Raw genomic sequence first — 17,648 nt, 5'->3', positions numbered from 1 at the left:
ATCGATCCAGCTGTTCATAAGATTTATTAAATATTAACAATGAAAATACCAGTTTTCGCATTGTACAAAATTTTTTTCTAATTTCTATAATTAAACTATTTATGTAGCATACTTAGGAACCTGCCGTGGTTTATAACGAAGCCGACAGTGTAAACTGTATCAAAATCCGTTGAGTAGTTTATAAAATATCGATGCACAAACAGACCAACACAAAAAGCCACTTTAATTTATACTATTTATTGATGATTGATACTGACGACCTCTGATTGCTGATAAGCTATCAAAGTAAATTACAACTACGCCTGGTATGTTTTTCCAAAGAACTTTGCAATGGTAAAAGTCTTTGATGAAAAAAATGCACAGCTGATTTTGGTCTTGCCTTAATGCAGAATGCAGACCGAACTGCAGTGCAGGCTGCATTCGATATTCCAGAAAAAGAGAAGGGAGAAAAAAGTGGTGCAACTTCGATACAAAGTAAAGTTAGATCTTCGCGAGGAGGAGAAGCGTAACATTATTGTACCGAGAGTCGCAAAATTTCTTTACTAAAGAGTGATAAATTTCTAGTTCATTCCATATATATATATACAATCAAATTTAAATATTTATTACAATGTCTGACTGGGAAACAGTTACTATAATCCGTAAAAAAGCACCTAAAGCCTCCCATTTAAAAAGTGAGCAAGTAAGTACTGTACTGAATGAACCAATTTGTTGCAACGTTATGGTACATACTTTTGTTTAAGCTCAACATATAGCTATCTGGTATCTAAGGTCTAGGTTTTAATATATCTACTAGGCTCATATATGCATATAGTATACATTGGTTTGAAATATATAAATATTAACTTTTTTTAGCCCTTAGAGTGGGCTTTTTTTAGAAATTAGGTGCTAGGGTTATAACCTTCTAACTCAGTTACATTTGATAAAAAATTGATAAATCGTTTTTTTTAGGATATCAGTAAAATTAATATTGCGAATGTCCAGTTATAATTATTCCAAGTTTATATACTCTGCTCACCCTATCAGTACAGTAATTATAGTTATTATACAATTTAGTGGAAGTGGAAATGTCATTTTGTGGTTATATTTGTATATTGTACTTCTTTTTATCTATGGTTTTGAGTATTAACTGTGTCTGATAGGTTATCTGAGCAGTCTGTATAGCATCAACAGCCTTGAATACTCCCTGTATTCAGTGCATTCATCCCCTTGTGGATAACTTTGGTGTCCATTAATAAAATCACATATATACTCTAGTGGGCGCACTGTCATATAGTTTGAAAAATTTGGGCTGCAGTACAATGTCACCAACACTCTATTCATGATTATTGAATCTACTATGGATTAGAACAATCTAAATTCTCTCAGACATGTTTACCCTTTAAAGTAATTGTAAGTATTACACTGCCCAAGCCTAGCATAAATACAGTTTAATTATTTTCTATAATCCAAAATGTGTGTATTTCTTTTACATACAGTTACAATGTAGCTTCACTATAATACAATCTATAAAGTTTATAATGTAATTGAGTTTGACATCATAGTTCCAAATGAATTCAAACAAAGTTAAATCATGTGCATATGGTATTTAAGTAATGGTTGCTAGAGATAGGAAATATTGTTAGGCTATTTGTTAACCTATTACAAAATATAATGTGTTGAGGTATTACGTTCCAGTAACCTGTTACCATAGTTATATGTTGCCAGCCAATCCAATCCAATCTCTGTTAGCATCATGCTGTTACTTACATAATGTTATTAAGTTTCAAGTAAACTGGGATTTGTTATAAGTTATACATATGTACGTTTTATAAATACAAAAAGTTAAAGTTGACATTTATTAGCAGCGATTATGTGATCTGAGTTTGAACTTAGGTACTATCTTCAGTGATGTTTTTTTTTTTCATCAGAAGTGCGGGGTGGTCACTGAAACCCGCACTGATGGTGAAAAAATAAAAACATCCCTCGAGGTAGTATCCGAATTCAGGGTCAGATTACGTGAGTGCTCATAAAGGTTATCTTCAACTTTGGTATTACTAATAACATATTTATGATGAACTAATCTATAACTACTTATATCGCGTTTTAACATTCTATAGCGTAATGTTTCCATTCCTAGCCTCATTTCTTGTAGGAAATCACCTCAGCTGTTATTGGTTACTAATTCATGTAATACCAGAAAGTCGTTATGAGAATGCCAAATCATTCAGCCCAGCTGTTACTGAAATAACAGTGTTGCTGATAACAAGTTATTCCGGTAATAGGTTACCACTGAATAACCTGCACTGACACTAATACTGCCGATCTGTAATGGCCGCAAGTATAATGGAGATGTACATGTTTTATTTTTGTCACAAGGTGTCAGACCCGTTTATCCTTCAATATAGTAAAATGTAAGTAGATTTACACTAATTTGTTTGAAGGAAATTGTGAATAGATCATTAAAATTATTAACTGATAACTATGATGAAACTAATTATGAATTAATTGATAACTGTACTAAGAATCAGCATTATTTAACATTTCCCTTATAGCTGACTAATCAACAAAATAATCTCCTGTCGACTAAAGCTATATAGAAGCACACACACCAATTAGTCAAACTTTAGTTATCACAATAAAGGGAGACTTTAATAAACGGCCTACACTTGTTATTTGATTGCTATTATCGAACAATTTGATATATTATTGGGCAGAGTACGATAAGCGGACCCAGTTTTTATATCGCTTATTACAATCATCGATACTTATATATATTGAATAACAGAACTATCAATCGATATCAACGTATCTGAAATACAAAATTAAACTTACATGTTTAAATTAATATAAATAGTTTTAAAAATTATATAATTTCATAAATTATAAGGGAACCATAACCATTAATCAAACGATAAAACTAAGACAGGTGATGGGAAAAATGACGTTCAAATAATAAAGAAAACGAAACAACAAAACAAACAAACCGAGAAAGAGACAGTAAATCATCTTTTTGTGTTATTTTGTATAGTTTTCTAAAGTTGACTATTTTTTATTTAAAAGAAGTTGCGCATAGAACAAATTGTGTTTAGAATATGAAAATGCTTGTACAGTTGGTGCAGATGATTTAGTTATTGTTCAAATTAATTACTATGGATTGATTACATCGATGGGTATAATTAATTATCGTTTGATAATATCGATATAAAAAACTGGGTCAGCTTATTATACTGTATCCATATTATCATACTTCGATATATAAAAATCGTAAACATTAAGAGTTATAATAAATTACCGTAACAAGAAGAATGTTGGATATAAAATTTTAAAATATTGTTGTAAGCTGACAAACGCAACATGACAGAGGTAATACCTACCACTAAATGGCCAAAACGATTAATTCTAGAAGGTCTTATCAGAAATGCCTCCAGCCAGTTGAGTTTATCATGTTTGTCATGTTACATTTCTCAGCTCACAGCAATGGCTGGAGATATTTCTGATAAGACCTTCTAGAGTTTGTGTGACCATTTAGTGGTTGGTAATACCTCTGTCATGTTGTGCATCTCAGCGCACAGCAATGGCTGGACACATTTCTGATAAGACCTTCTAGAGTTTGTGTGACCATTTAGTGGTTGGTAATACCTCTGTCATGTTGTGCATCTCAGCTCACAGCAATGGCTGGAAGCATTCGTGATAAGACCTTCTAGAGTTTTTTTGACCATTTAGTGGTAGGTAATACCTCTGTCATGTTGCGCTTCTCAGCGCACAGCAATGGCTCGAAGCATTCATGATAAGACCTTCTAGAGTTTGTTTGACCATTTACTAGTAGGTAATACCTCTGTCATGTTGCGCTTCTCAGCTCACAGCAATGGCTGGAAGCATTTGTGATAAGACCTTTGAGAGTTTGTTTGACCATTAACTGGTAGGTAATGCCTCTGCTGTCATGTTGCGCTTCTCAGCTCACAGCAATGGCTCGAAGCATTCATGATAAGACCTTCTAGAGTTTGTTTGACCATTTAGTAGTAGGTAATACCTCTGTCATGTTGCGCTTCTCAGCTCACAGCAATGGCTGGAAGTATTCGTGATAAGACCTTCTAGAGTTTGTTTGACTATTTAGTGGTAGGTAATACCTCTGTAATGTTGCGCTTCTCAGCTCACAGCAATGCCTGGAAGCATTTTTGATAAGACCTTCTAGAGTTTGTGTGACCATTTAGTGGTTGGTAATACCTCTGTCATGTTGCGCTTCTCAGCTCACAGCAATGGCTCGAAGCATTCATGATAAGACCTTCTAGAGTTTGTTTGACCATTTAGTAGTAGGTAATACCTCTGTCATGTTGCGCTTCTCAGCTCACAGCAATGGCTGGAAGCATTCGTGATAAGACCTTCTAGAGTTTGTTTGACCATTTAGTGGTAGGTGCTAACTCGATCAATGTGTTTTTATATCAGCGTCCATTGATATCTTAAGCGTCAGTATGGTAGGCACTTTATTCTTAGGAGGTTGTTTAAATAACTCTTTTGAGCCAAAATTCTTGAATGCATTAGTATTATTAACTTGCACAAGATGTCTGACTCTGTAATAACCAATACAATGTTGGTTGTGACAAACATTGGAGATGTAGAACAAGGAAATATAATTGCACAGGTCATAATTAATTCCACTTTTATTCCTCTATAACTTTGTTAGTTGTCATTTTCACTCTAAGCTATATATTTTTATGTTGTGGATGATTGTAATAGATTAAGAACGTGAATCTTATATTTTGCTACTCCGTCATTTATTTTCATATTCACCCTTTTATCACATCTATAAAATTTATATATTTATGATTTAATGACCTTGACAGTATATACTTCTTTCTTGTTTGGTTGCAAATTGATATGAAATATAAGCTTAGGATGTTGTGATTTCTACTAATCAAATTTGTACTCCTTTGGTAATATTAGGTTTAGGAATACTATCAACGACAATCTAAAACTACAAATTTACAATATACCTGAGTGTGACAGTTTTTATTAGAACCACAAATGTTAGGGTAAAAGCTATTAAAAAGTAACCTATCACAATTTGATAATAACAACCAAAATTTAACCTAACATCCACTTAACTAGGGAACTGGGAGTGATTCATTGGTAATTTTGAGCAGTTACCAACTTCAATTTCTTCCATGTTTTAATATAATTATCAGTCAATGCTAAGAAAATAAGAAACATCAAAATTAAGAGTTTGTTATATCGAGGGGTGTTTTTTTCTGCCACCAAAATTGAAATAAAAATTGTAAGATGTGTTATAAAAAGGCAATGGTAAAGGGGGATAAAAAAAAGCCAAGAGTGTATGTAAAATTTCAAAGTATTGTGAGAAATGTCCGGACCAACCTGACTTGTGCAGGGAATGTTTTCAAAGAACACCATAAATAGATGAGTGAATGGCCAAATCGTAGTTTTCTACTAAACTTGCTTATTTTAATTTAATACTTTTTAATTATAAGAGTAGTCTTTTTATAAACTCCGAATAAATTAATGTTATACTCTTTGAATAAAATTATTTATTTTAGTTTTTATCCATTCAAATAAAACTAAAAATGCATAAAAAGAATAAATAATCACATTTTTTGTTTGTAAATATTAAAAGTTTGTTTATAAAATAAAGTCCTAACAAATCATATTTCTAAATAGTAGGAACGCAAAATAATCTGATTTCCAAAAACTGATCAGCCAACCAAACAAAGCCGTTACAGTAAGGCAATGCAGTTAGCTTGGTCTGTATTCTGCACAGTTCGTTAAAAAACATGTGCAAGAGCGCAGCATCGGAATAAACTCGTCTCCAACACAATAGCCTGTTCCGCCATTGTTGCCGTACCTATAGGTACGGCATCATTAAGGCCGTGATGATAATGACACTTTTGTGATGTGTCTGATGAAGACAGCCTTGCTATCAAAAAGCCTCACAAAAATAAAAATTATTAGTATTGGTTGGTGTTCATAATGTTAATGTTTTTTTTTTCAAAATTAAAAAAAATTATGTTTAAAATTAACATTTTCTTTAAATTAATAATGTATTACAAATATAATTCATGTTTTCAAGGAAAATTTTACTGAAAAGACGGTGGTAAAAAATTAATGTTCAACCTTTTAAGGATTTAGTTTTAGACAGACTTTTTACCAAAGTCTTGACCATTTTAATTACTGTTACTGGTACTGCAGATGCCTCAATAAATACTTCTTCATTGGGTTAATATTGTACAGAAACCATCCTGCAGATTGTACTTTATCCTTTTCTGTGTTTTTTGTTCATGTTGTGGTTCTCCCTGCCCAATTATCCAGATTAACTCTCGGTTTATTGAGTAGTTTTTTATGTTGGCATAGAGAGAAGGTGGATTTGAAAGAAATTAGGATTTAATGAAAAATGTATAAATGTGTCTGGTGATTAAATTTTTTATTTTGAAAGGCCTCATCATAAAATTAACAATATTGGGAATGTGCAATTGTCAACACCTGCAACAAGTATTAGTCAGTATTCACATCTGGTTTTATCAGCTACAAGCTAAACTCCATTTTACCTTCTGCTCAGTGTAGCATCTGAAATCTGACACTGGTATAGATTGATTTCTGAAATCTAGAGTCCATGTCTGTCTGAAAAGATCCATAAAATGTCAGTGACAAAGACATTCCGAATGAACTCCTTGCATTATTTCAATGTCAGAGACAACTAGTCTTCAAAGGAGCTCAGTCTGGTTACCCAGCAGCTATCCAATGTTGTCTAAATAAAGAGGTATTTTAATTGTTTCATCAGGTGCACAATTGTGGAAATAAGGTTGTAACAATTTCTTCAATCTAACCAAGATCACACCACGATTGCCAGTATGCTAAGCTGACTGCTGCAGCTTGTTACTCAATCAGTAATGGATTACTTTTATAGAACACATGTTAAATTCTTAAAATGTCATCAATGAAAATTCCTTTTTCACTTCTTATTTCCTTTGTATCTCAGAAATAAATCGTTCCACGAAACAGTTACTACAATTTTATTTAAAGTGATATAAAGCCCATTTTCTTTTTTCAATCTATGATCTCGCACCATGATGGCCAGACATGTCGCAGGTCTGCAGTGTGCTCATTAGATCGATCGCACATCTTCCCCGTTACAACTGCCGAGTTCAAGTAGCTAGTTTGCGCAGGTCTGCAGTTGCATAAAAATGACCACTTTTATTGTTTCTCCCACCAAATGTAAATTGAGAAGTGTTATTCGTTTCCTGCAAACTGAAGGGAATACTGCAGAAGGAAATTCTTTGGAGAAGGACCTGCTACTTATCTGGCCGTCATGGCATGATATCAGAGGTTGAAAAACAGCCCCCATATATGATAGCAATCTGGAGTAAAATAATTGTAAAACATATAATGTAACAATTTTGTAATAGTTAATTTAGGTACCGTACATTATGATATAAATTATCGTCACTTAGGAGACAGTACCAAGTTAGTAATACTGTAAGATTATAACTGAGAGTGCAGAATTTTAAACAATATCCATATTATTAATATAATTACAAAAAATATAGTATGAATAATGTTGAGCATTTCCATTCACTCAGTTTTCCAGTACTCAGTGTAGAAATTGTTATGAATAACATATAGTAAAATGATGTATAAGCTGTTTATTTATGAAAAGGAGTTGGGCAGAAAAGTGCTCTAAACAAATAAATTGTATTCCTACAACAGTTTGTTTTGTCCTGTGATTTGATCAGTTTAGTCTCTCTGTCATGTACTAATGTTTTAATTTGTCTTGATCAAATTTAAAAAGAATGGAGCTTATTCATCTATAAAACAAATTACCTTAACCACACTAATTGAGCTGGTCTGAATAACACAAGTCACTTATAACACTTTCAGTCTATACTTTGTTTTAACTAAGTCACTAAACTTGTTCCACTGTTTTTCTGCAAGCTCCTGCTTTTTATAAAACTTGTCTATCTGGTTGGCTGTGATCGGCATCACAATGGAGCACATGGTCTCATCCAAAACTTGTGTTATGAACTTGGGCATTTGACCGTTCCAAATTTTCTCCGCTTCACTGTGTATCGTTTCATGTGTGTTACTGAGTATTTCTTCAACCAAGTTATTCAAGCTTTTCAGGTAGAAATCCATAGTGACTAAAAGGTTATCCCAACTGTTCAGTGATGCTGGATTATGTATACACTCGACTATCTCGTCATCCAGCGCTTTGAATTCCTCAGCCTTTTTAATCAAATCCTTGCACATGACAGAGGGGAGTGTGAGTACAATTAATGTATATATGACAGTAATGTTAATGTCAAACACTTGATTGGCCATGTGATGGTCAATACGCTTAAAACTAATGTGTTTATCTCATCAACAAGTGGAACACTCAACCAAACTAATGAGTGATGCTAATCTGAAACATCATCTTTGTTAGTGATAGGTGAGCGCTTTATAATCACCATCAATAACATTAAGTCTTTGTTTAAAAAACAGCCCTTGAGTAAACAGTGATTATTTTATATCTCATCTAACTGTTAAGTACAATAGTTTTATATAAAAAAATCATTATTTATGCTCTTAATTATAAACCTGAGTCACATATTTTAATTTCTAAGTAGTCTAACTCATATACAAACTGTCTGTATTTATACATAATTAGAAAGACAATTTATTAGTTTCTTTCATATGCATATTATTGGAGAAAGTTTATGATGGTGTAAAGACTTGATTTTGAGTATTGAGTGGAAAAATCCATTTTAGAATTCCTTTAGCTGAAAAAAATAAATTTTATAAAAATTTTGTCCATAATATGTTCATATTCATAGTGTTTGTTTTTGCTGTGGCCTTAACAGATAGACTAATTTTAATAAATACATTATTGTCGATGAAAATTGTAATTTTCCTATCTAAATGGTGGAAAACAGCTTGTCCTGTCAGAAGCATTTTGGGTGACCTTTTATGGGACTTGTGTTTTACAAATCCCTAACTAAACTAACACACAATCTTTTTGAATTAATAGTTTTCAACAAACACACATGAAGAAGAAGGAAATTGTGTTTGGTTCACTGTTCACTGTGGTATATTTGTCTCCTAGTTAGAATCTTCAATCTGTCTTCTGTCTCTTAAGCAACAACAATATATAAGCCTCTTTTCTCATCTGCATTGTTCTAGAGGGTACCATTTGTAGATATGTTTAGTCAAGATGATGTCGCTCTAGCACAACACAAACACTTATGCATCATCAATTAAATATGTCACTACACCAATTAAAAGTAACAAGAACTGGAAACAATCAACGATATTGCAACAACAATAATTGTCAGACAGATCTGCAGCGCATGTTTGGTGTTAAGTGCCTTTGACAGAAATGCTGCCCTATTGCACTGAACATATTAAAATGTATACCATACCATATTTATCTTTTTATATTTTTCAATAAACTATTTGGTATATTTTAATTTGATAATCAGAAAAAATTTCAAACGTTTTTGTCGTTTATCATTTAAATATTCAAAAATATACACTTTACAAGAAAAAAACTATAAAGCATTTGGATATTTATTAGCGTTAGCTTTAAAATGAGACATCTGTCATAATTCTACCAACAAAAATGAGGAGGTTAAAGTACTTAAAGTTTAACATGGGTTTAATGGGGTAAAACTCAGCGTTTTTCACTATATCCAGCTCTTAAGTAATAAAGTCAAATTCTTCGAGCACAAATATTTGAAATGGTTGATGTTAACAATCTCACAGTGGCTTACATAATTTGAAAAGTCTTTGGTTTTTTTGTCTTTATCAAAACATTGAGCCTTGATGGTTGATTTTATTGTTGTGTGTTTTGCTAAAGAACAAAACATACAACAATACACAACATTACAACATACACAACATATACAACACACACATATACAACATTCTGTGTATTTGAAGAAAAGAATCCATTACAAAGTCCTGCACCCTAAACTTCCTAAATGTAATCTCTTTTTATGGGAAGGTTAGATAACTTTTTTGTTTTTATTGAAAATAATTTTGTATTTAATACTTGTTCATTTTAAGACTAATATCATACAAAATCTGCCAAGTGGTTATTGTATTATAAAATTTTTTGTGACTATACAGACTTTTTCCGTGTTAGTTACACCTATGTAAACAGCATAGCACATCATTTTATATAGTGCTTAGTTATATAGGTGTTCTTAAATCTGTTGTTGCTCTGGATACAATTCCTTTGAGTGATTTTTTAGTTTCCTTGTTTATTATTATTGAATTGGGATGGATTTTTTAGTTTCCTTGTTTATTATTATTGAATTGGGATGAACAAGGACAGTTTATCCTATGAAGTGTGTATGGGCCTAATGACTGAGTTGATAAAATTATTCATGTTATTATTTTGATGTTTTTGTAACCTGTTAAGATTTACTTTGTATTATCCTTTGTTATTTTTTTTATCTAAATTAAATTTTGTAGCAGGTTATATACGCTATCGAATAGTGTTAATATGAATGGCATTTCATGTGGAACAATTTTGTTTATGACATGGTAATGCCTAACCGAAACATTTTTTGGCACAAAAAATTAACTTCAGACCAAAATATTGGTACGAAAAAATTATATTTTTATTCAATGCAGATATATTATAATATTATTATAAACAAACAATAATGAGTATCACTATCACATAGCAATTACTAAAACAAACAGCTGTGTCCAGGTACTAACAACCTAAAAATTGATTACAGATAGTGTTATTTACTTCAGAAATAAACCAAAACAGTTCAAACAAACTTTAGAAGTTCGTAAACGACTTATAAAAGATTTTTTCCTAAACAGCTGATTAAAAAACTACTGCTATTAAAGGTTTTCACCTGGACCTCGGCACTCTGGTTGATCGGATGTTGAGGTTTTTTGACTAAACTTTGATGGTCCGATCAATCAGACGTTGGCATTCAAAGGACCATCAAAGTAACTATTTAAAATTGGGTTCAACGAACATTAAAAAAAAGTTTATTTATAACATGTGTTGTTTGCAGGCTGTAAATAGGGCCAGAAGAGAAGGTGCCCCTGTTGAAACACAACAGAAATGTAAGTTACATATTTGTAATTAAAAATGTACATACATATATTTAAACTACATAATAAATAGCAAATGTTTTAAAGATGTAGTATCTAAGATGTCTAGACATCAGATTAAAAACTAAGTAGATTTGAGTTTAAAGTAACAAACCCCTAGAGCAAGAAATTTATATTCAAACTAAAATAAATTTGAGGTTATCCAACTTCTCGTACCAGCATTACAAGAATATTTAATTACATCAATAATGTGCACCATTAGAAATTAAAATTGAAGATAAGGATTTGCTATAAAAATTATTTATGTATTTTTTTAATCTATACAGAGTAAACCTAGATGATTCATTCCAAGTATGTTCTCCGGGTTTCATAAAATATCAGTTTCTTCTTCTATTATATATCTTCATATTGTAATTTTTTCTTTGTATTAAAACTGTGATTAAGGTGGTATTTTTGTGCATAACACTTCTCCTTTAAAAAGACTTGCACTGTTTTAACAATTCAAGTAATTAATCTCTTTGTAATAAATTTTAGAGTCTCATTTATGGTGATAGTAGCAATTAGCCAAACACTATTCCTAACTCCAGGATAACATTGAGTATGCTGGATAAATAATTTAATAAGATTACAGTTTTCTTAGTCTTATCCATTAAAATCCGCTTCCTGCTGTAAAATTAAAAATATATTTTTTTACGTTATTACTAATGTTAGATGAATTTAAACATAAACAACCTTGAACTTAACCTTTACTTCAATTCAAATGGGATGTTGTTTCTCGAGATGTGATTGCTAAATTTCATGGATTATTTACTGGGAATGTCTTGTGTGCCTCATTGTAATGTATTACACAGCTGGTTAGTGTTTGTGCAACTGTTTACATATCTTAACACTGGTGAAATAATGCTTTTAGTGTTCTCATCAGAATAATGTACTGACATTTTATAGTTTTGCAGAATATTTTTTAACCAAATTGTCAATGTAGTAATTTATAAACCTCTGTTTGGCAAACACTATCAAGCATTTTACTTTCAGTATTTGTAAAGTTGAATTAATCTGTATTGATTAGTTACATGAAAACAGTTTTCTTATCATGTTTCCTACATCTCTTGATTGTTGATATGTTAGAAGAAAATAATAGATTAACAATTTCTGTTTCCAGTTTTATTAAAAGTCAGGATAAAGGATACATATGAAACGTTAATACTGGTTTTCGTTTATGAATCTATAACTAGTTTTCAGGTTTATTATGGGTTAAAAGTACAAGCTGTATACCAGGCCCATGAAAGCAGAAAAGTGCATAAATTATTGGCAGAAAACAACTGGAGGATTAATGAGGATTTTGGTACCAATATAAATTCTGTTCACTCGTTTTTAACTGGTTTTTTGGGTTTAAAGTGTATAATGAAAGACTCCAACATCCTCAACAGTTTTTAGTAAAATGTAAAATTCTACAGGCTTAGCAGATACACTACTCATGTAATATTTCTCTTTCTAATACTTTTTCTCTGGTATCAAGAATGTGAGGATCTTTATCTTGAATTTAGTGAAACAGGATTGTTGATCTACTGTTCTGCCTCCTCGATATTGCTAGTAGAGAAAAGTGGGAGAAAACTGTAGAATCCTTGGACATAGCAGTCAAAAAACTTAGTAACTTTTAAGGTAAATCTCCTCTGAAAAGTCTTTCAGCCAAAGTGCATACATCCACACCCTTTGGAATTTCCAGGCCCTTAATTCTGAGAGAGTTTGAAGATGCGATCTCCTTTCTGCCAACTGGAAAAGTCACCAGTGTGTGCAAAATATGTCCTAAAACATGCCAGAATAAAAGTAAATCTATATCTCTTAATGCTATTCAATGTGACTATTCAATTAGACAGCGATAACTACCAAAGTCTTCAAAAAGTCAGGTAAGGAAATGGATCGTGTTGAAAGTTATTACCCAATAGCCCTCATGAGTGAGATGTTTAAAAGGATGCTGTACAATAGAATTTCACCCATTGTCAATGCTAGAATTCCTGTTGAACAAGCGGGTTTAAGACCTGGTCGTAGTTGGTGTGACCAGGTTCTGGCTCTAACATCTTGCCATCTAGGCGTCAGAATGTTCCTACATTCAGTGCGCAATCAGCCGTAGTAGATTGTGTATTGCACCTATCGTACTTTTAAAATATACAGTGGTGTGAAATGAATGCTGCAATTAAGAATTCCGCTAGTTGTCAAGTGTGATCTGTGATAGGGTTTTCATTGGTGAAAAATCACAAACCAATTAAAATGTATCGCCACATTTGTAATGTGTACAGTCAAGGAATAATGAGTGAAAGCCGAGTGGGAAAACACACATTCGCCCAAGAAACCAAGGAATTTTCTGTTCATTAACAGGTCAATCAAAGTTGTCTTGAGTTGTAAAGAAAGCTTTTTTTAGACAGCTGAGGAAGTTTTTCTAAACGCTTTCTAACTTATTTATTTGTTATTATTTGGCTTCCAAACATGTGTTTATACACAATAAAAAGTAAAAGATTTAGTTTATGTAACAAACCAATTGATTATGAACAAACCAAAATTAATAACCAAAATGTTGTACATCAAAAATATAAAACATTGAACCCAATACTATATCAGCTGCAAAACAGACTTAGTGCATGCACCAAAGTAGGCAGGAGAGACTGACGAGGAAGTCACCATCTTGACACATCACGGATTTATCACTGACACACTTGAAGCACGCACCAAAGTAGGTAGGAGAGACTGACTATATTTATTTCTGTTTTTTGTTATTTTTGCAAAACAGAATTATTTTATCGTTGCACAATAAGGTCATCAGCCTCTCTGTTTTGTGAAAAACACTAGTGAAGTGTCGGATTAAATTAGTAAGCCAGTAATTTAAATATTAAACAGTTTATTTTGTTGTTAGAATGAAAAAATATACAAAGTTGTTTTCCAGGGGGCGGAGGACAAAATAAGCAACATGCTACTACCAAGAACACTGCCAAGTTGGATAGAGAAACAGAAGAATTGAAGCATGATAAAGTGTCTTTAGATCTTGGCAAAGTCATACAGCAGGGTCGTCAGGCAAAGGGCTGGAGTCAGAAGGATTTGGCTACTGTAAGATATTTTATGTAATGGAACCATTAAATATGATAACTGATATATAGAATAATATGCTTTGGCCTAGTTTAACCCCTTTAACTACCGCGTTCCTGGATTTGAGGCGATACCCGTGCACCGGGTTTAGTTACATACTAAGACCCTCCAGCGCCAAGTATTTTTCCATTTATAGGAGTTTTTGGTACAGCACATTATAGGTCAAAGGTCAGTCATAGGTGGTTGGTTGGTTGGTTGATCTAGACCTATTGTGACATGTATTCTGTAGTTCAGTTTTTATAATTAGTGTTGTGTTTTGTTTTATTAAGTGCATGTTTTAGAGTTAGTGAAGTTGACACACAACATGGTGGTTGTAATTCCTGACTTATGCGTGTCACAACGCTCTGGTATGATTTGTTTAGTTTAACCTAGATTTTAAATTATGTGCTAGGTTAGTTATTTAACTGATGAAAAGATCAGATTGCAGATATTGAAATGAAAAATAGTGTTACTGTTTTTTTTATCACTGAACAATAGCAAATGCCCGGAAAATTCCTGTTTCCTTCATCAAACTTTAAACTTTTCTTAAAGTTTAATAAATAGAGTAAACAATTAACAATGTTTACAAACATCTCAGATAATGTCAATTTTTCAAATAATTACAACATATTACTACTATCACACAACTATTTACAAATAAACATAGGAAAAAACCATGTAAAATACCAACGTATTACACAACCATTCTTGAACTCGTGTATGATACAAAGCACTTGGCATCCAAGTGGTTTGAGTAATGTTCACAAGATTTCACCACCAACGGGACAGCTATCTTGTAGACATTCCTAACATAAAATTGTGTAAACCAGTTGATACAACAAAAATAAACCAGCTGATATGAAAACGGGAGTGGCATTTGTTTACACAACTACAGTTCTAAGGCATATCTTTGGCCGTGGCAGTTTAAAGATTTAATTGTTTGATTTATTACAATTCCTTCTTTTGACTTCTGTTTCTTTTTCACCAGAAATGCAATGAGAAACCTCAAGTTATAAATGATTACGAAGCTGGTCGAGGCATTCCAAACCAAGCTGTAATTGGGAAAATAGAAAGAGCCTTGGGTAAGTTTTACCTAAATTATATAAACTACTATATAATAATTGTTACATTTATATAACATTTTCTTCTCTCTTATATATATATATATATATATATATATATATATATATAATAAATTATTAGATAATGAAAAGTCAATTAAAACCTTTTTTTAATGTTTTTATTGCCATACAAGTGTTTTGGTATCAACCATCATCAGTGAACATTAACCTTTAAATAAATAATAAGACAACTAAATATACACATGTGGATCATTTAATCATGTGTTAAATTTAAATTACACAGTTGTAATTTTTATTAGTAATCTGTATTTTATTTTTTCAAAAATTGGGTTTTTCTTATTTTTCAGATTACTTTAGATACTTTCAGATTTCTATTTAAAATGTTATTAGGATCTTTATTATAATTTAGATAGATATGTAATTCTTTTTTTGTGTTTAATTTTTCCCCTTTCCTTTCGATATCTAAAATTTCCTTGTTCTTTTCAATATATGTGTGGTTATGGTCAGTTTCTAATAAGTGGTCAGCAAAATTTTATTTTATTGTAGACATGTTACTTGTTTTCAAAGCTTGTATATGTTCCTTAAACCTTTTTTAAAATTTCTGCCAGTTTGCCCAATATAATAGCTTTCACAGTCACTACAGTTAATTTTGTATACTCCAGATTGTTTCTATAATTCTTGTTTGTAATAATTTTATTTCACTTTGTTTTCAATAAGTTTAAATATATTATTTTTTGTTTGGCAACTGATGAAACATGTTGAAATAAACAAATACTTTTGGAGTTGTAATAAAAAATTAAGTATCATTATTTATGTAATATTAATTAATTGGTCTTAGTTATTTTAAAATTATATCTAATTTGTAATTTTCCTACCTTATTTACTAAAATGTCTACAAATTATTGTAATAATTATTAGTACAAGATGTTTATATGTATGAACCTGTTGGGATTCATCCTCATCTTAGGATTGAATAGAAGCAACTAATGTAAAATGATCACTTCTAAATCAATATTAATTGATGTATTTGTTAGAAGTTTTAAAACTAAAAAACGTAATGTATACAATTAGATTTAATACCAAAGTTATTAGTTAAAGAATATCTTGTCTGAGGATTTTATTATTTTTCTCAAATGGTTTTAATTGAGGCTATCCGTCATGACATCCTAAGTATGTCATTGCTGGTTAGACAGAAAAATTCGAAGAAAATTATCATGTAGAAAAAAGCTAATTATAAGAGAACTGACAGTTTCTGAAAAAAATTCTTTCATGAGCTCCCATTTTCCAAAAAACTCTCAGCACAGCAACTTGTTGTATATGTGTATCAAAGTCAAAGTTGTACTGTTATAGGAATAAAACTTCGTGGTAAGGACATGGGCAGCCCGTTACTGCCCCCTGGAGCCAAGAATTGAGTTCCTGGGGGCAGAACCGATCTCACACACCAGACACTGCTGGCCGCACGCCGCAGTCTCCTGCCCTCACTACATGGGCCATCACATTGCATCGTTACTGCAGTCCTCTACTTAGCTACAAAATTGATAACCAAATAACAGACGTAGGTGTGTGCACATTATATTGTCATTTCAACTTCCTTTATAAAATTCTACAATCCCGGCTGTTTTTTGTTATTTTTTTACTTCTAATGTTTGATAAATAAATATGTTTAACAGTAGTTAAAGTGAGTTTATTATTTTTTGACCAAACTTCTATAATTATTGTAAACACAATATTTATTAGATTTACTTTTAAGTTTTATAACAAAATAATCGTTATGTCTTTGTGGTTATTGGTACTGATGCTCAAACATATTGAATGAGACAATGTTGGTGCAAAATATGTTAGACACAACTACTCTTGTCAACAACATTAGATAATATGTTTAATTTAGAGAAGTAGAAGATAAATTGATATAGAACAGCAAGTCAGTAGACTAATGACAGATGTTGCTAACATCATATACTAGGCTTGTCTAAGTGAAGTTTTTAGTGTGGAAACCAACAGAATACTCACTAATTGCTCATAGGTATTACACAAAACAACTTCACGTGTAATTTAAGTATAAAAATAGGTAAGACAAGTGCCAAATCAAGAAGTCACACGACTAAATATTACACCACAATGCTGATATACTTTGACAGACAGCAACTAATTCTTATTAATATATACCTACTTTCTCATGTTATTTCAAGAACACACCTGCAATATACACCTTTCACATTAGTAAAGGAACAAAAATAAAAGAACCAAAAAATCCAGTAAACAATATAATACACTTTTGTGACGTCACTCTGCAACATTAAACTCATACATAGCTAGTAGTAGCGCAAGATTTAAGACGTAGCAGTGCTCAATAACTGAACACCAGCTGTGTGTCACACAGTCACCCAGACTGTGAGTGTTGAGCGG

The 17,648-nt window shown here is 31.8% G+C and overlaps 1 protein-coding gene across 1 annotated transcript; it reads left to right on the top strand.

Moving 5' to 3' along the window:
- Positions 1-425: 425 nt before the first annotated feature.
- On the top strand, positions 426-16,914 carry LOC124358607 (endothelial differentiation-related factor 1). Its single transcript, XM_046810913.1, has 5 exons — positions 426-682; positions 11,007-11,058; positions 13,982-14,142; positions 15,149-15,242; positions 16,593-16,914. Exons 1-5 carry the CDS (start codon positions 611-613, stop codon positions 16,652-16,654), a joined length of 441 nt encoding a protein of 146 aa, XP_046666869.1. The 5' UTR covers positions 426-610; the 3' UTR covers positions 16,655-16,914.
- The last annotated feature ends 734 nt before the right edge of the window (positions 16,915-17,648 follow it).

Source organism: Homalodisca vitripennis, chromosome 1 (genome assembly GCF_021130785.1).
Source record: "Homalodisca vitripennis isolate AUS2020 chromosome 1, UT_GWSS_2.1, whole genome shotgun sequence".
NCBI lineage: Eukaryota > Metazoa > Arthropoda > Insecta > Hemiptera > Cicadellidae > Homalodisca > Homalodisca vitripennis.
The sequence above is the reverse complement of the archived record's forward strand: the minus strand, read 5'-3'. Positions and strand labels throughout refer to the sequence as shown.

Excerpts from the sequence above, each read along its gene's own strand:
- LOC124358607 (XM_046810913.1), top strand. The coding sequence starts at position 611 with ATGTCTGACTGGGAAACAGTTACTATAATCCGTAAAAAAGCACCTAAA. Across the intron at positions 683-11,006 it reads CCCATTTAAAAAGTGAGCAA|GCTGTAAATAGGGCCAGAAG; the intron begins GTAAGTACTGTA and ends TGTTGTTTGCAG. Across the intron at positions 15,243-16,592 it reads GAAAATAGAAAGAGCCTTGG|GAATAAAACTTCGTGGTAAG; the intron begins GTAAGTTTTACC and ends GTACTGTTATAG.